Raw genomic sequence first — 20460 nt, forward strand, 5'->3', positions numbered from 1 at the left:
ATGATTCACAAAACTCACTCTTTTAGGGGTTGGGAATCTTTTAGGGGTAGGTCTAGATTTGTAATGTAGCCAGATCGAGATGTTTTACGAAATGGTGAAAAAAGAATTATGTGATACTAATGTTACCACCCAGAAAATAGGTATGAAAGATAATCTAACTAACTTTGAAAAAAATGCTATTAAAAAGTTAAAAAACAATGATGAGCTAGTCCTCAAACAAGCTGATAAGGGGGGAGGACTGATCATCATTAATAGGAAAGATTATGAAATTGAAGGTCTTAGACTGTTAAATGATGCTGTTTCCTATAAAAAGTTGGAGACAGATCTCACTGAAGGATTTGTGGAAAAACTTAGGATCATTTTGGTAGATGCATTGAGACAGGACATCTTTAGGAAGGATGAATTCCAATATTTGATTGAGAATAACCCAGTGATACCAATTTTTTATTTCCTCCCTAAATCCATAAGCACCTGGAAAACCCTCCTGGGAGACCAATTGTAGCAGGCATAAACTCCCTACCAGCACATATTTCAGAGTATGTAGAAATATTTCTGAAGAAATATGTTTGCGCATTGAGGTCATATACTAAAGATACTACAGCTATTTTACAAATTTTAGAGAAATTAATTTGGAAGGAGGATTATCACTGGGTAACTATTGATATCCAATCATTGTATACGTCTATAGATCATGCTAAGGGAATAGAATCATGTAAAGAATTTTTACTTATAGATCCCATGCTAAGCGAATCACATAAGAATTTTATTTGTATTTTAATGGATATTATATTGAAACACAATTATTTTAAATTTTTAAGTGATTTTTACCTACAGATATGTGGAACAGCGATGGGGACTGTTTTTGCACCTAGTTTTGCCAATTTGCACATGGGGAGCTGGGAGAACGCATTTATTTATGAGAGCAATGCATTTAGTAATAACATTGTCTTATATCAACGTTATATAGATGATATTTTAATTTTTTGGAAAGGTTCTAGATCTGAATTTGATGATTTTATGGATTTTATTAGTGTTAATACTTATAATTTATCTTTTACATTTAAATTTGATGACCATCAGGTCGAATATTTAGATTTAGTTTTAATGAGTAATAATAATATCATCCAAACAAAAAACTACATCAAAACTGTGGACACTAACTCCTATGTACATTTTAAAAGTGGTCATGTGGATAAATGGAAAACAAATATACCATTCTCAAAATTTTGCAGGATTAAACATAATTGCAGTGAACAAAATATCTGTGAGGAACAACTTAAACTGTACTCGGATAGGTTCAAGGATAGGGGGTATCCTGACAACCTGTTGAATGATTCTAAAATAAGAGTAAAAAATAAAAATAGATCTGAATTATTAAATTATAAAGAAAAGAAAATAAGTAATGAGAACGAATTCCTCTTTATTACTACATTTAACAAAGAGGAGAAAAGGATACGGAAAACCCTGACCAAACATTGGGATATCTTGAAAATGGATACTGTACTTAATACAGTTCTACCTGATAGACCAAGAATTATTTTTAAAAAATCCAAGAATTTGAAAAGCATATTGGCTCCTAGTCAACTAAAGGTGAAAACTCAAAGAAATGAGAATAATTGGGAGATCCAAAGAAAAGGCTTTTTTAAATGTGGCCACTGTATTATGTGTAAATACATTCATCCGCAGAACAAATGTTTTATGAATTTTGATAATTCAAAAAGTTTTCCAATCTACGAGTATATGAACTGTATAACAATGTGGGTAATCTATATGCTAGAGTGTCCTTGTGGACTGAAATATATTGGCAAAACGAAACGTCCCTTAAAAATGCGTATACAGGAACATGTACGTAGTATCAAAAATAAATTGGAAAATCATAGTGTACCGAGGCACTTTAAGCATTTTCACAATTCTGAATTGAATGGCTTTAGATTTAAAGCCATAGAACATGTAAAGATGGGAGAACGAGGTGGCAATTTGGATAATAAATTATCTAGACGTGAGATGTTCTGGATTTATTGTCTTAATACTATGGCTCCCAATGGTTTGAACGATAATTATGAAATTGCCCCATTTTTAGACTGAGCTATTAGGTATTATCATCACTATATTTTTAATGCATTTATTCTATTTATCTTTTTAGTCTATGTTTTTAGAATTGATTTTATATTTTTTAGAGGCTCTTTAGTATCCATTCCATTATATATTTTCTATATAGATTTATGATGATCCGATATTGGTCTTATTGTTATATTTATATGCTAATTATTTATCCATTTGATAGGCGATGTTTGCGACTACCATGACTAATCACTGACCTATAAGTGTATAGAGACTAAGGCAAAATGGCGCCAGCCTCCACTAGAAGGGTTACTAGAGGATGCGCTACTAGAAAATGGCCGCCATTGTGATATAAGTGGAGCCCGCTGGAGCTACACGCGGCTGCTGGTGCGGGGGCACTGTGACCCTATCTGCTTATTTGGCATGCCGGTAAGCTCTGAGAGGGACATCCGCTTCTAAGAAGGGCCCTTTAAAGTACTTTTGGGACCTATGAGTGGATTATGGAGTATCTATTTCTGGTTAAGTGGAACGCACTTCCGGTTCACTTCCGGTCTTTGGAACGCAATCCTAATTGCGGAATTGGCGGTACACACGCCCATGTATTAAATGATTACTTAGGGTATATAAGGGTGTTTGTTATGATCTTGTTTATCCTCCTGATGAAGTCCTATGAATTATTGATGGACGAAACGCGTTGATGTTTCAGTTGCGAATTACTGCCCGGGGCACCTGTGATGTGATCATCTGCAGATAAGCTTGTTTTACCTTTCATATTGTACAGGCATTTTACTTTATTTCTGTTTATGTGTGATTAAACTGTTTGTGTAAAATACTACACTATGGTCCTTTTCTCTTTATCCTAATTGCATACATTGCTGAGACTGGATTGTATAAGACTGGGTCTCCTTATGTGGATGAGGAAGGAAGAACGCTGAATGAACAGTGATTCTCTTATGCTGATATAATTGTGGATTATTCCACTGTCAAAGGTACACCTCCACCACATAGGTGATTGAAATTGGTGAAGGGTCCAAAAAAGGTCAAATGTTATTGCACTAGGAGGCGCTCCTTCTCCACTTTTTGTTTTATATATATATATATATGTATATATAAACATATATATATATATAATGCACACCCAGAATGCAAAGTTATATATGTATGTATATATCAATGTGTATATATATATATATATATATAACTGTAACAAATGGATGGCACTCTCATGGAATTGAACTGTGTGTCCGGGTGCCCTCTGTGAAGGGTATAATTCCTTCCAATACAGCCAGAAGTATTCAGCGGCACTCCAAATAAATCACCGGTAAATGTGCAGGTATAATCAACGTTTCGATGCTTTAATGCATCGTTTTCAAGATCAACAAACAAATACAAAAAACAGTCACTTACATAGACCCAGCACCACACCATGTGTACAGCCACAGCATCCGGGTTCCGTCTCCAGGCGCCACAACGTGACGTCACATGCGCGACCCGTTGCCAAGGCAACAATTAATGTGTTTAAAAACAATAAGCAGAACATCGGAGGAACATTATACATTATATCGTCATTGCGTGTGTAGTATACCTGATACACATATTGAGCTGACATCCAGATCATAAACAAATTGAATAATCATAATGTAATGCAGATCCTATATCCCAGCAATCGATCAATCGATCTCATAATCATAAATCAATGTCTCGTCCGCACAAAATCTACTTAAGTGAAAAGGGGCAGATGTCATACATAAGTAGTTTACAAACACTAATGGTAAGGGAATCCGGACAGACATCCAAAATCACCCTAAACAGGGAGCCCATATTCGCTGACAGTGCTCATAAAAAACTGTGTAGTCCTAAACTTTCATTCAAACCACCAGGACAAATTGTCCCCAGTATATATATCCACTGTGACTCACACTGTAGTAATTTTTGCGATCTATTACCCCCATGGCTTGAGGACGGGATATGATCAATTATGATGTATCTGAGTGTGGCTAGATTGTGGCCGGCCTCAGCAAAAGGCCAGCCACAAAGTGGCTAGATGTATATAAATATAATTTTTTGGGATAAAGAAAAACTGGCACAGCCAACGCTCATAGGAGGGGCAGGGGTGTAACACCACTAGCAGCTCTTAAGAGGAAGTATCCCTACTTCCTTAATTTGTGAAATAAACTGTAAAAAAGGCGCTCCGTGGTGTTTAAGGGAGATATAGTGGCCTAACACCTTAAATTAAATGTTCAAAAAACCTGTAATTATATATAAGAACAGTCACATTGGGAGTAATGAGAAGCTGGTATGCAAAAACTGGAGGCCGGGTGTTCAGGACTCAAGTCCCTGGAGGCACGGAGAGTGTTTGATATTTAGGAGTCAGTATATATAACGATATAAAGGTCAATATCCAGGTGGGCAAGAACTGTCGGCCGGGTATTGATCTTATAAATAAATGATTAAATCAGTTGGGCAAAAACTGTTGGCCGAATCTTGCAAAATAACAGACGTGCTTTGTCCAGGCTGACTGAACTGAATGGTCTGACAGCGGGTGGCAGGCTCAGTCAGCATATAAGGCCACCCACTGATACTTGCATACAGCATCTGCAGACGCATATACGTGCAGGACCAGCAGACATCATGATCAGGTAAGCAATCATTCCTTACCCATAACACTGCATTCTAGTGTACCTGTCACTCTGATACTGCGTTCCTTTTCTGAGGTATTGCGAGCAGTGGAGAAGGAGGCCATTTCTATCCAAATCCTGGACAAAGCACGTCTGTTATTTTGCAAGATTCGGCCAACAGTTTTTGCCCAACTGATTTAATCATTTATTTATAAGATCAATACCCGGCCGACAGTTCTTGCCCACCTGGATATTGACCTTTATATCGTTATATATACTGACTCCTAAGTACCAAACACTCTCCTTGCCTCCAGGGACTTGAGTCCTGAACACCCGGCCTCAAGTTTTTGCATACCAGCTTCTCATTACTCCCAATGTGACTGTTCTTATATATAATTACAGGTTTTTTGAACATTTAATTTAAGGTGTTAGGCCACTATATAATTTTTTGGGGACAAATATACTTTTAGGGCCTGTTTATAGACTATGGAAACAAAAAAAAAGTTTTTTTTCAGAATTTGCACAGGCTCAACTCCAAATGACTATATGTATATAAATATATATGTACAATACTGTATATACATGTATTGCACACTTCAAACACAGTTATATATGTATGCATATATAAATACACAGATATATATATCTCAAGATCTATTTTGCAGGAAAATTCATCTATATGTTAAGCACTAATCAGGCAGCTTTTATTCACTCATGAAGTTGTAGTATACATGTTAATCCAGTAGATGGCGCACCAATACAAATGCTACATATCATAGAGTCGCTGCTCATGTCACTTGAAACCTTTCAGTGTTTCTGTAGGTTAAGTAGCGTTTACTTGGCTTGCTCACAAGTAAGTAGCCCCAAGTATCTTTTTGTGTTAATCCCTGAAAGAAAAACTGCAAATATTGTTTATAAAGACATTTTCTGGTCAATATCTACAATATAAAATATACATCACAATACTACTGTCTTTGTAAAATTAGTTATGCTGAACAATAACAAACCCACGCGAGCGAAGCTGCGGGAAACGCTAGCTCCTTATAATACCAATATACTGTATACTACAAGAACCCCTGTATGACATTTTATATACCTTCTAAACCCCCAGGTGTTATTGTGTCATGACCTCTGGCTCTATTTATTGTTTTATATTAATATGCTTGTTAGGGTCAAATGTGGGGATTTCCGCAAGACCGACATGCTGAGATCATTATTAATCTCAGGGATTTTCTTGTACCATATAAATTTACCTAAAGAGATCTACCTATGAAACATATCTATCTATAGACTCTGCATTATATGCATTATGTCCAGGCATTGAAAATAAAGAACTTCTCAGCGGGGATGGTCATGCAGCAACCACCAGAGTAAGTCCCTGTCTGTCAAAACATACTGTTCCTTAATTGATTCATAATGGATGAGCCCATGGCAGACTCTTTAGCCTGGCACAATATAGACAGGGTATAACAAGGAACTTCCCGTAACCTAGCAACCACCTGAGGAAGTTCCTGATTGGTAAAATGCACATTGCCTCTGACTTCATGTCTGACTTCTCAGCTGGACACATTATCATAGAAAGTATCTGTGACCGGACGCCTTTTGACTAGGCCGGCCCTGGTCAAGGGTTAGCGCTTTCGGAATCCCAATCACCGTCAGCGACCGCCTGTCACTGACTCCGCCCACTGCACCGTGGGCATGTAACGATGCTGTCACCACCAAACTCTACCATCGGCGTTTGGAACTGCTTTTTACGTTACCCTCAGGCTCCTACCTCGGCACCTGGAACCGCTTCTGCTGCGTATGCGTTTGACTAGCTGCGGCCACACCCCCTGATTGGTGTCGACTGATTCCTCCTGATCCCTCGCAAAGGACCAGATCTGCACAGTGGCTTGGCAGAGGGCTTGAACTTGGAGACACTTAGCTCTTACCTAGAACAGCCAGAGAACGGAATAGCGTTTGGCGTAATTCTGATGGTCGCAGGATTGAGATACAACTGAAGTCAGGCAAGATGTTTATTACTCAGAGTCTTGAAGAAGATTCGTCCTTCCGGATGAAGGGGTACATTACATACAAGAAATCTTATCAAGCAGTTATTCCCCTCAAAGAAGTTACAGGGTTGTACAACATACAGGGCTCACAGGGCCCCTTTTTATATAATTTTTACACACAATATCACAGGGGGGTAAATCCGCCCTGGGTTCGACTCAACCAATCAGGCTGTCTCACATAATATAATTTAACAACATATAACTTTTCACAGGAAATAGTAAATGACATTCATCCTTCCCAATGGAAGTATCTATCAGTTTGGCATTTCCAACCTTAAAACATTCAGTGACCTCCAAAAGGTTATGAAAAACAAACAAATTGTCTTTTCAAAGGAAGTTCTGTAACTGAAGTGTTTGGCTATATGACACCATTCACACCATCACACAGAGAACTTCCAGCCAGAGTTCACTGACCACAACAGGTCTTCCTATTCATCAGTCCTCCTGCTAGGAAATCACAATCAGCATCTAGTTATTGCAGTCACAAGCTTGTCATGTGTTATACAGGCATATTCAAGAAGTGCATTTTCTATTAAATATACTCTGTTTCATGCACTAGTGCATTGCAGATCAGCTGCAGTGCATTACAGTAATACATATATACTTTAATAGAGATTATTATAAACGTGTGCAGTGCGCTTTTACACTGTCCTGTGTCCTGGGACTTTAACTGTTTCAGCGCTGGTCGCAGTGGGAGCTGGCTCTCTCTGTCTCCCAGTGTGCAGCCACACACTCTACCTGCACTCCCCCAGTGCAGCCACACTCTACCTACACTCCCCCAGTTCAGCCACACTCTACCTACACTCCCCCAGTGCAGCCACACTCTACCCACACTTCCCCAGTGCAGCCACACTCTACCCACACTCCCCCAGTTCAGCCACACTCTACCCACACTCCCCCAGTGCAGCCACACTCTACCTACACTCCCCCAGTGCAGCCACACTCTACCTACACTCCCCCAGTGCAGACACACTATACCCACACTCCCCCAGTGCAGACACACTCTACCCACACTCCCCCAGTGCAGCCACACTCTACCTACACTCCCCCAGTGCAGCCACACTCTACCTACACTCCCCCAGTGCAGCCACACTCTACCTACACTCCCCCAGTGCAGCCACACTCTACCCACACTCCCCCAGTGCAGCCACACTCTACCTACACTCCCCCAGTGCAGCCACACTCTACCCACACTCCCCCAGTGCAGCCACACTCTACCCACACTCCCCCAGTGCAGCCACACTCTACCTACACTCCCCCAGTGCAGCCACACTCTACCCACACTCCCCCAGTGCAGCCACACTCTACCTACACTCCCCCAGTGCAGCCACACTCTACCTACACTCCCCCAGTGCAGCCACGCTTTACCTACACTCCCCCAGTGCAGCCACACTCTACCCACACTCCCCCAGTGCAGCCACACTCTACCTACACTCCCCCAGTGCAGCCACACTCTACCTACACTCCCCCAGTGCAGCCACACTCTACCTACACTCCCCCAGTGCAGCCACACTCTACCTACACTCCCCCAGTGCAGCCACACTCTACCTACACTCCCCCAGTGCAGCCACACTCTACCCACACTCCCCCAGTGCAGCCACACTCTACCCACACTCCCCCAGTGCAGCCACACTCTACCTACACTCCCCCAGTGCAGCCACACTCTACCTACACTCCCCCAGTGCAGCCACACTCTACCTACACTCCCCCAGTGCAGCCACACTCTACCCACACTCCCCCAGTGCAGCCACACTCTACCTACACTCCCCCAGTGCAGCCACACTCTACCCACACTCCCCCAGTGCAGCCACACTCTACCCACACTCCCCCAGTGCAGCCACACTCTACCTACACTCCCCCAGTGCAGCCACACTCTACCCACACTCCCCCAGTGCAGCCACACTCTACCTACACTCCCCCAGTGCAGCCACACTCTACCTACACTCCCCCAGTGCAGCCACGCTTTACCTACACTCCCCCAGTGCAGCCACACTCTACCCACACTCCCCCAGTGCAGCCACACTCTACCTACACTCCCCCAGTGCAGCCACACTCTACCTACACTCCCCCAGTGCAGCCACACTCTACCTACACTCCCCCAGTGCAGCCACACTCTACCTACACTCCCCCAGTGCAGCCACACTCTACCTACACTCCCCCAGTGCAGCCACACTCTACCTACACTCCCCCAGTGCAGCCACACTCTACCCACACTCCCCCAGTGCAGCCACACTCTACCCACACTCCCCCAGTGCAGCCACACTCTACCCACACTCCCCCAGTGCAGCCACACTCTACCCACACTCCCCCAGTGCAGCCACACTCTACCTACACTCCCCCAGTGCAGTGGATCCTGGCCGTGACATATAAAACATTAAAAGCACACTTATTAACACTCAGCACATAGCGCAGAGTATACATTTACAATGGGCGCCTGGCGCCTTTTTGTCCTTTTAAAAATGGTGCTGCAGCACGGGGGTTAACCCCTTGAGTGCCGCGGCCGCCATTATACATGTGGGGCTGGCCTCCGGCCACAGTATCCAAGGGAGGAATTATAACCATGGAAGGTGGCTAGGGGCAGGCTTCATGCTGATTGGCCTGCAGGCCCAGTCACCTGCCAACCACTAAACAAGAATAATGATTGGTTCAAAAACATGCCTGTCATTTTACCACTCTTACAGACTTATCGGATATAAGGAGGACACAATACATCACTATGGGCGAGGTGAGCAAGCCACAATTTGGCAAAACGCATGTATGGCGGTGTTGTTCTGGTCTGTGCATGGACCAGACCACTACACTTCTCCTGATATTTATGTATTTGTATTTTTTTTAACTGATCATGCACCTGTATTGACTGGGCACTGGTGCTTTCTATATGTTCTTATACCTGGTGCTTAATTGTTTGAAGTTTGTATTCATATAAAATATTGGGACTAATTTATAATCCTGCTTTCTGTTATTTACCTTTACTGTTTTCACTCATTTACAACTACTGTAATTGGACTTTTATTGTGGGACTCAGGGGGTCATTCAGACCCGGTCGTTAGCGCCGATGCGCTCGGACCGGGTCAAAGGCCCCCCACAGAGCATGCGCACGACAGCACCGGCGCCGTCGTGCGCATGCGTGAGACCAGCTACGACCAACAGCGCCGGTCGTAGCGGGTCTCGATCCAAAGGGGGCGAGCTGTCAATGTTGATTGACAGCTCGCCCCGTTTGGAAGGCGGGCCGGGGGGGTGGCAGCCCAAACGGAGGCATTCCCATGGGAACGCCTGGCGTTTGGGGGAGGCCCCACTGACATCACTAGTGATGTCAGTGGAGAGCTTCCGGCTCAGACAGAGCCGAAAGCTCTCCGGGGCTTACGACAAGGGAGACCCCACCCTAGGGTCTCATCGTAAGCCCCGATGCAAATTGTGTCTTCAGTTGAGCATCTCTGCACCAAGGACTATAATTGCCATCTCACGGTTAGTCCTCATTTTACTGTATGCAAAGGAATTACATTAAACCATCTAAATTCCAACTCTCTCCTGGTCCTGGTGTCTCTGCATCTCAACCCAGTTCGGGTCCACCCCTTCCAATACCTCGAGCCATGACAGTATCTTTCTGAATACAACTTCAAAGTAGACACCAGCTGTGTAGTATACCCAAATATCTTCCATCCAAGTGTAATATACCTTACTCACTTAGCACCAGGAGATTCACATGCATATCAAGATATCTTTACAGCAGAAAAATCTCCAAAACAAGGGGCTGCGTACCCTACTCACAAAGCAGACGTATATAGATCTCTAATAATAATATTCAGGAATCCACCATATAGTTATCACATTGTAAATATGTAGTAAACACAATCTATTCCATTAAATCCATAAAAACAATTCTTATAAAATCCAGAATAACAAGCGCTGATCTCTAAGCAGTAGAGGTTTAAAGTGCATACAGATGGTATAATATAGTTGTCCGGATTAACTATACGGTCACTAAAATACCTTCAAAAGTTCAGTGATTCAGCAGGTCTAGTCCTTTAAAAAACACTTTCCCCCACAGCCAATGCGTTTCAAACAGGCCCTTTTTCAAGGCATCAGTGGGTAAAGTGCTAATCAGTCTCCTTTATACCACTGGCCACCAGTCAAAACTCAAGGCGGAACCGGAAGTGCTTTACATATACAATAAAACATACGTTACTTTTACAACATACCCTTCTACCAAGTAAAAGTCTTCTCTAGGGGGACACCACCTCCGGGATTGGTAGCCTGGCACAAACCCTAAAAATAAGTATCCAGGAGGTCCCGCGATCTCCCTGCATCGTAGCTACACTGCTGGAACTTCATGCATCCCACCAGTGGAACGCAAATCGGAGCATGGTAGGTAGCCGGAAGATTAGCAGGAGGCTTGTGCGGTCCACTTAGTGGAATGCAATGGCAAACAGGTACAGAGATTCCAGGTGCATAAAAAAGGGGAAAACGTCCCCAATCTATATGTTCAAATAAGCGCTTACATAAGAAATAAAATATATAATAATACAAACATCTTAAAATCTCCGCTAATAAATATCATAAAGAAAAAAACTTCAAAGGAACCATTTTAACTCAAAATTGGCGTTCAAGCCTCCCGGTGTTATTGTTTTTAATTTGAATATCCACTGCGTCTCCGCCCCAAGATTTCCCTCAATGTCCCTATCTCTCCAATTGGACCTTATATTTTGTATCCCTATGAATCTAATTAAATAATCACTGCAGAGCAATTATGAGATATTCTAACATGTTCAGACAAAGTATAAGTATTTACCCCTTGTTTGCAATTGCTGAGATGCTCTGCAAGTTGAGTTTTTAGGGACCTAGATGTGCGTACTATGTATATTAGACCACACTTGCAATAAATATATGACGTTGGTCGTATGACAGGTAATAAATCCATTTATCTTATATTCTTCTCCTTTTGCCTTGAAGCTGGTGGTTTTAGTATATGATGCTGGGATTGTTCTGCAGGCACTACAGTCACCGCACCTATAAAACCCTTTTGTTTGTATAAGGTTAGGGGTCTCATATGGTAGTGCGCTGTATTGGGAGAGCAAAATGGCTACTGACAGCCATTTTCATTCATGGTTCTTATGTGTGTATCAGACATGAGGTGGTGTATCAGGCATGAAATGGTACAAGAATGTGGAAAGTAGACAAGCCATAAATCCTTTAGGTGTTGTCTTTTGCGATGTACGGCTGCATTAAGTTTTTAGAAAGTCCTTATCAGTAGTTAACCAATAGAGTAGTTTGAAGTAGGTTTATACCCATATTAGTAAGAGTTAGCTGGGTATAACAAGTAGGATGCTATATAAACATAGACAAAGGAGATTCCAGCAGTCTGCCCTATGCCTGGATCAGTATGTAGCTGGTGGCCAGGAAATTATTCGTTCCAGCTCTATTCTGAGAGACCGAGGCTCCTGGATCGTGTAACCATTTTATATTCCGAAGCTAAGTAACTATTATTCTTTTGTATCTTGTTATTTGTTGTAATAAAGTGCATCTTTTTTCAAGATACTGGTTTATGTGGTTAATTAACCTTCTGTATCCAAGAACCTTATTTTGTTCCACCGGGAACATGCGCTTTTGACCAAATTATCTTTTAGACGTGCTGCCCTACAATATATGAGGACCGGTTTACTTGGAATAACGTCTTTCAAAATAGGATCTTTTAAAAGTATGTTCCAATTTTTCCTTTTAACTTTTGTACTTATTTTTCCTATTTTAGCACCTTTTAAAATATCTTTCCTATTCATAGAAATTACTTCCTTTCCTACCTTTTCTATATATTCTGGGTTATATCCCTTGGATGTGAAATGTTTTCCCCATTTCCAATATTTGCATTCTAGAGTTACATTCTTTACTACAATTCCTTTTTAACCTAAAAAAATGGCTTTTGGGTATTCCATTTAACCAGTTCAGGTGATGATTGCTGCCTTTTGAAATATAGCTATTGGAATCTGTGGGCTTGCTGTACCCTTTTGCATGAAGCACCTTGTTTTCAATATATAAGGTTAGATCTAGAAAATTTACTGTAATCTGACTTAACTCATAGGTAAGGATAAAGGGCCTGATTCAGAGCCGTTCGCTATTTGCGGTCGTTCGTTCAAAAACAAGGGGTGGCTATTCAAATGATCCGTTCGCAAATTGCAGTCTGTTCACACCTCTAAGTCTGAACGAGCGAGCAAAACATACGCTCGTTTATTTGTTAAAAACGCCCCCTGGCCGCTCGCACCATACGTCATGTCCGCTATTTATTAGATTAATCGAGTACATCGACCAGCGTATGAACTGCTCGCTATTCTTGTGGTTGGTTTTTGCTACCACAATTTTGCGAACAGTTCTGGCTTAAAAAAACCCCAGTGACGTGGTCAATGACGCTGCTGTTTTAAATATACACACCCATAAAACGCCCGTTTTGACCTTTAAGCACGCCTGCGTTCTGATTTCCACTCCCCGTTTTCAAGCACCTTCCCCTGTTACCACCCACATACGCCTCATCCTGTCACTCAAATTAGCAGGCACTCGCTATTTTGCGAGCACATGAATTTCGGCCGCACTGACTGGTTCGCGCATGCGTATAACGATCCGTACGCATGCGCAGATGTGCGAACATCGCTCGGAACGAGCGTACTGCTGCTAGCGAGCGGCTCTGAATGAGGGCCAATATTCATATTATTACTATTCAACCTTTCACAAAAGAGTTTTAGTCATTTTTCTGATCCCCTCCAAATGAAAATAATATCATAAATAATTATTGTTTAAAATGTAATTAACTCCATCAAGGATACATTTCTCATTCCTTATGACATATCTGTTTGCATTAAAAACCATTTCAATGCCTCTAGTCCATCTTTATGCTCTATTACTGTGTACAAAGATGTAACATCAGCGGTTTTTAAATATGTGTCTTCAGTTACCTACATATACTCCAATTTGTTAATAATATCTAAAGTATCTTTTATATACCACTTGGTATTCTTTACTGTGTCAATTAATTACCAGATTTAAGGCCTGATTCAGAAGTGTATACAGTGATGATGTTGCACAGCATGCGTCCAAAAGGTTTGCGCTTGGAGGCGCAGGGAGATTGAAATTCAGTGGACATTCCTGGGAGGTAACAGGGGGGGGGTGACCAGACAGAGATGGCGTGTTGTGGGCATGTTGCTGACAGCAGCTGCATCTAAAGACACAGTGGCCATGACACAGGATGCCAAGTTTTGATGTAGCACTCGATGGTGCAGCAATGGTTCCTCTAATGATGCACTGAGATGGATTAGCACTGCTGTCTCTGACACGGGCCCCCTCCTCTCTGCCCGGAGGCCGGCAGTGCACTGAGCTGTGCGCAGCCAGCACCGGAATTATAGACTCTGGGCACTAGATGCCCAGAGTCTATAGAGTATTTGCGCAGGTCACTGGGAAAATGGCCGTGGCGGCCAATTTCCAGTTGTCTTTACAGCGCTGGACCCCCGCGCCGACGTGGGACTCCAGAGAGGTAAGTAATACTATGGGTGCAGGGTGTGTGGTGTGGGGCCCCCTGCTCCCATTATAGATATGCCCCTGCACCCAGGGAAAGCTTATAATATTGCAGCCGTGACTCCTGCAACAGACCCAAGAACAGATGCAGCAGCGTCCACTTCTTAATCAGACCATTAATGTTTAATTGGCAGTAAACCCAAAACTCACTGGTTGTCAGATAGAACCATATCTGGGCATCTGGGAACAGTTACACCCTTCTCTGCAACGCCAACTGACCACCCGTAGGGATACTCACATGTTTCTAGCATTTCAGAGATGCAGAAGACTCACCTGGCGAGAATTGTAGATTATACATGAAGATTAGAGGAGATTCCAAGGTGGAGATATGACGCTCCATCCTGAAAGATTAACAGCACCAACGTGAGGGAAATGGTTTAATGGGAAGCTGATGGGAATGATGGGTTCCATGGGATAACAACTATCAGGATCTGAAATACATCCCTTTCTATTACTGACCACTGCTAAGCATTGGCCCGATCCTGGTACAATACATCTATGTAAGTGCACTGCACAGTTAGAGTTAAAAAAGTTGGGCAAATGAAGACGTCCCTGAGCTTTACATCTGAATAATATATCCGTAGCGGCTCTCGCTCTCCAACCGACCCAGGCAAAGTCACCGATTATTCTATGGAGTTCCATAATAAATATGGCAGAGAAAAAAATTGGAAGGGTTTGTAAGACATATAGAATTATTATCAGGGTGCTCATTTTGATTACGCTCATCCTGCCATCTCAGCATTAAAGGTGCCCAGATTTCATTTTTGTAGTGTCTGGGTCAAAATAAGGTTTGTATAGCTGCTCGGTGTGTTTGGTCAGCACCAAAGGACGCTCTGGGTGCTCTGAGTGCAGCAGCGATTCTGGCTGCAGGATGCATTATAGACACCCTACTAGCCAGATGCAGGGGCCATTGGGCAGCGACAGTGCCGCTCACAGGGCTCTGCGCTCCGGGCTATGTCACTGCTCGCACACCCCCAGTTACGACCCTGATCAGAATATCATCGGAGAGTGAAATTCCAGAAAGCAGGCTTTCCATGACATGCCAGAAATTTCTGGAGTGAGTCAAATTCCAAACTAGAATTTATACGTTACACAAAACACAACCCTGGAGTGTTATATAGGTTTATGCATCACCAGTGACTTTATTACACAAACTGTAGCCAATATTCATGGTCAAGGTCACCTTCTTTCCTGGCTGTAAGTAGTTGTAGACCAGTGTGACCGGATGACTTCGCTCCACCAGGCCATCACAGAATTGTGTCAACTGAATTACAATATAGGGTGGCAACTCAGCCCTGAGCGGCCTTACTTCACTGCTCACCGCCTGTTACTGACTCCACCTGCCAACACCAGACTCCTACAGTACATCGGCACCTAGAACCGCTTACTTCTGGGTGTGTATGTGCGCTGCTATAACACCTCCTGGTTAGTGTCAGCTAATTCCCACTCATCCCTCACAATGGACTTGTCTGCACTGAGTAGCTGGCAGAGGGTTTCAGCCAGACATGCTGAAATCGGGGTGTGTGGCCGGCTGTTGTGGGTGGAGTGGGGGCGTGGCCATGTGCTCGTGCAATTTTGGCCCCGACCCTGCTACACAGTACCGATAATCGTGGCATTGTGAAGCAGGGGGCGGGGCCAAAATGACACGATTCCGCATGAATCACATCACAGGCCCCCCCGCTTCTGGGGATTCTCACTCATCGCGGGGGGTCAGCAGCTTGCCTTCCCGGGAGGCCGGGAGTGGCATCTGATTTTCGGGAGGCTCCCGACCAAATCGGGAGGGTAGGCAAGTATGGTTTCAGCTTGAAAACACTGGGCTCAATCCAGAACAGCCGGATAACTGAGTAGCACTTTGCACTATTCTGGTGGTCACAGGTAGTTTACATGAAAATGGCAAGAGTTTAATGCCCTCAGTGCCGTTATCGCCATCTTGACCACATGGGCTGGCCACAACCAGGTATATTTACCAAATATTGTTATTTCTCCATCCTTCCAAAGCACAGAAACAATTGTTATAAGCCACCGTCTTTCCATATGTAGCTCGAGAACATCTTGGGCAATGAAGCATTCTCAGTCTTTGGTCATAGAGCACATGGACCTCTTCTTGCTCTCACATTTGTGAGCCCAATTGTAGTGATTCTGGGCATCCATTGTGAACTATCAAGGTGCGCAGGGCTGGCCTAGAGTAAAGTGTCTGATTCAGATCTGGACACAGCTGCTGTGTGTAAATATTTAAATGCCGCAGGAGGGGGCTGAAGGATATAGACTAGAGATGTGCGCCAACCCTCGTGTTTTGGGTTTGGTTTTGGATCTGGATCTTCCCTGGTTTTGGATCTGAATCTGGTTTTGGATTTTTTTACTTGGTGTTTTGGTTTTGGTTTTGGATCTGAATTTTTTCTTAAAATATCATAAAAACAGCTAAAATCACATAAAATGGGCCTGTTTTTGTTCCTACAGTATTAACCTCAATAACATTTATTTCCAGTAATTTTGACCACCTCACAATATAATTTTTTTCATCTAGTTAAAGCCAAAAGGTTGCATCCAGCTAGCTGGCTGACTAAGCTTAGTGACACAGTGGGCGGCACTAACATGTGACAGTTCAGCTTCCAAGTTCCAAAACGGATACTGGGCCTGATTTAGAGCCGGACGCTCTGACCAGAGTGCTCGCTCTGAATCAGGGCCCTCCTACCTAAACTTGGAGCGGCCTCCTGGCCGCTCGCATAGGTGGGTGACCACCCACAGCATATGCGAGCAGCCATAAAGATGGTCACGATGGTCTTGACCATCGGGCTTGCGACGAGACCCTGCGCTAGGGTCAACATCGACAGCATGCCCCCTTTGGTGCAAGACCCGGAGCGACGGCTTTCCCGTCGCTAGCCGTGTCTCGCGCATGCGCACGATGGAGCAGCCTCCATCATGCGCATGCGCACTAGGGCACCATCGACCCGCTTGCGAGCGCTCAGCGCTCGCGAGAGGGTCTGAATCAGGCCCACAGTGTGTTATACAGTGTGGGTTGGATACACCAATAGTGCACTTACTGTGACAGCAGTGTCGGCAGAGCGGGGTTGCTGACAGTATCCTCAGTATATGGAATGGCAGTGCTGTGGTGCTGGCAGTGTCCTCATTGAAGGGTACCACTGATGTCAGCAGTGTCTTCAGTGCAGGTTTGCTGGCTGTGTCGGCAGTGAGAAGGTTGCTGATGGTGTCCTCAGTACATGGAATGGCAGTGTGGGAGTGCTGGCAGTGTCCTCAGTGAATGGTACCAACGATCTCAGCAGTGCGGGGGTGTCAGCAGTGTCTTCAGTGCAGGTTTGCTGACTGTGTCAGCAGTGCGGGGGTTGCTGTCGGTGTCCTCAGTACATGGAATGGCAGTGTGGGAGTGCTGGCAGTGTCCTCAGTGCAGGATACCAGCGGTGTTGGCAGAGCGGGGGTGCCAGCGGTGTCCTCAGTATATGGAATGGCAGTGTGGGAGTGCTGGCAGTGTCCTCAGTGCAGGGTACTGGCGGTGTCGGCAGAGCGGGGGTGCCAGCAGTGTCCTCAGTGCAGGTTTGCTGACTGTGTTGGCAGTGCAGGGGTGTTCTCAATGCAGGGTGCCAGTGGTGTCGGCAGCATGGGGGAGCTAGTAGTGTCAGCAGCAGGGCTGCCTGCGGAGTCAGCAGTGGGGGTGCTGACAGATGGTGCGTCGGCAGCAGGGGTGCCAGCAGCGGGGGTGCCAGCAGCAGGTGTGTCGGCAGTGGGGGTGCTGGCCACGGGAACCAGCGCCATCTGCTTTTTAGCCTGCATTCAATGGGCTTAATGCTGATTGGCTGAGAGCTGTGACAGACGGCTCTGTCAGCCAATCAGCGCTTTGTCCATTGAAGGCAAAGGGATTTTGAAAAATGGCCGCTAGAGGCAAAACCTTGAGATCCAACAGAGAATTGCAAAATTTTGCCTTGAGTAGGGATCCGGGGCAGAAGGAGAGATCTGAGGGGCACCTCGGATCTCCCCGGATCCCTGAAGTTCGGATGGGTCCGGTTCTCAGGGAACCGGACCCGCTCATCTCTAATATAGACACTTCCTGACAGAAACGCAAATACGAGTGCTGCACAACATCTGATCGGCCGCGATGGTTGTAGGCAACTTCAGGTCATTTCAGAAAGCCAAAGGCTACTCAGAATTGCCGACTTACCTGCGTTATTGAGGCCAGGAAACTTGCATCTTCCAAAGCAGATACTGGCATCGGCACTCACAGAAAACAAGGTCAGCACGCCCCCATTCCCAGGAACTTCAGCCGGCACCACCTCCTCCCCGCCCCAAACGGCCACAGCAGGTCAATCAGGCTGCGGCTAAGATAGGACTGCGAGCGTCACCACAGGCCTCATTCAGCACATGCGCAGTGCACCAACCATCAGATTACTATGGAAGCCAAAGGGTTAATGTACTAACTTCAATCCGGTCTTAAGCACAAAGAAAATACACTCACAAGGCTGGGAAGGGGGTTACAGAACTGCGGGGTTAGCACAGGGTTAATAGAGTTGTTGTGCGGTGATGAGACCACGGTTGGCTGGCTGATTGCAGTTAGGAGGAAGAGTTAGCCAGGAAGGGGTACTTAGGTTGGGGGTGGGGTTAGCGCTGGTCTCTTCCTCCACCCCCCCTCCCCCCTCCCAATCCCACATTCAGCAGGTTCCGTGTGTTTTGGTGTCTGTGTGTCTGTGCTGTGTGGTGTCTTATTCTGTCACAGGGGTATAGTTACTAAAGTGCAGGTTATTAGAAGCATACTTGCCTACTTTTGAAAACTAGTTTCAGGGAGATTAAAGTCAATGCTGTCGAGGGGGTGTACTATGCTCCGCCCAAAGGGCGTGTCTAGCTTCACCCATGGGTGCGTCCTGCAGTGGCAGTCCACTGGCACTAGCCCTATGCGCGCGGTTCTGCGTCTGAGTCCGAAACTACCCCTGCAAGACTCCCACTACACTCCAATAACATGTGAACCAAGCGTTCACCTATGGTAACTAAATATTGGTGGTGGCTGGAGAATGTATGTTGAGGTACAGAAATTAAGATGATAAACGGTACCATATACATAACTATAGGACATGAGTATGAGACAGCACATATATGAGTATAGGAAAGCACATACATGACTATATAGGACATGACTATGAAACAGCACATATGACTATAGGACAGCATATACATGACTATGGAAAAGTACTAACATGACTACAGGACAATACATACACGAGTATAGGATAGTCCATTCATGACTATAGACCACTACATACATGACTGAGGACATGACTATACCACAGTACATGCATGCCTATAGGACAGTACAGACATGACTAGAGCACAGCATATAAATGACTAAAGGACAGTACATATTTAGTCCTCTATATTATAGAACACACACATAGTACATATTTAGTCCTCTATATTATAGAACACACACATAGTACATATTTAGTCCTCTATATTATAGAACACACACATAGGACATTTCCCCACACCACTTCCCACTGACCACACCCTCGCCAACTTGTGCAGTCCATTCCTGGCTAGCAGCCGAAGCCCAGACTTCCCGACCATAGACTGAATGACCGCCGAGGCAGCCAATGAGAGAAGGACCAGCTGTCACACCACGCACCCTGCTCTCATGGACCCCGGGAACTGCGGAGCGCTAGGAGCTGGCTCACCCACCTGCTGGAAGTGCGGCCACCTTAACATGAGCCATGTCCGCCTCCGCCGCGGGTGGGGGAAGAGGCCGGTGTGACCGGAGCTGCAGACCTGGCAGGGAGTCCCCGACTGCCTGCCCCATTCCCCGGCTACTGCTCCCTTGTGACTGGAGGAGGAGCTGCATGGGCAGAACTGCTGCCTGCAGTGCATGCGCAGTCCGGATTCCGATAGAGAAATGAGAAATCCGGGGGATTTATTTCATTTTCCGGGGTAGCGGGAGACTCTACAATGAACCGGGAGTCTCCCGCAGGAAGCGGGAGGGTAGGCAACTATGATTAGAAGTGGAGATGTTGCCCATAGCAACCAACCAGAGTCTACTTACCATTTATCTAGCACCTTCTAGAAGATAATAGCTAGAATCTGATTGGTTGCTATCGGCAACATCTCCACTTCTACCGTGTTTCCCCGATAATAAGACACTGTCTTATTTTTTTTTTTGTTAAAAAAAAACCATAGGGCTT

At 44.7% G+C, this 20460-nt stretch overlaps 1 protein-coding gene across 1 annotated transcript in view; it reads right to left on the reverse strand.

The window, feature by feature from the left end:
* CD2 (CD2 molecule) overlaps positions 1-20081 on the reverse strand; it is a 69534-nt gene extending 49453 nt beyond the window's left edge. The window contains exons 1-2 of the mRNA XM_088447796.1: positions 19960-20081; positions 18456-18511 (exon numbers count right to left, since the gene is read on the reverse strand). Coding sequence (XP_088303922.1) covers positions 18456-18511; positions 19960-20081 — 178 coding nt within the window. The remainder of the gene's footprint in view (positions 1-18455; positions 18512-19959) is intronic.
* Positions 20082-20460: the final 379 nt, after the last annotated feature.

This window comes from Taudactylus pleione, unplaced genomic scaffold (genome assembly GCF_031769625.1).
Source record: "Taudactylus pleione unplaced genomic scaffold, aTauple2 ptg000440l, whole genome shotgun sequence".
NCBI classification, from domain to species: Eukaryota; Metazoa; Chordata; class Amphibia; order Anura; family Myobatrachidae; genus Taudactylus; species Taudactylus pleione.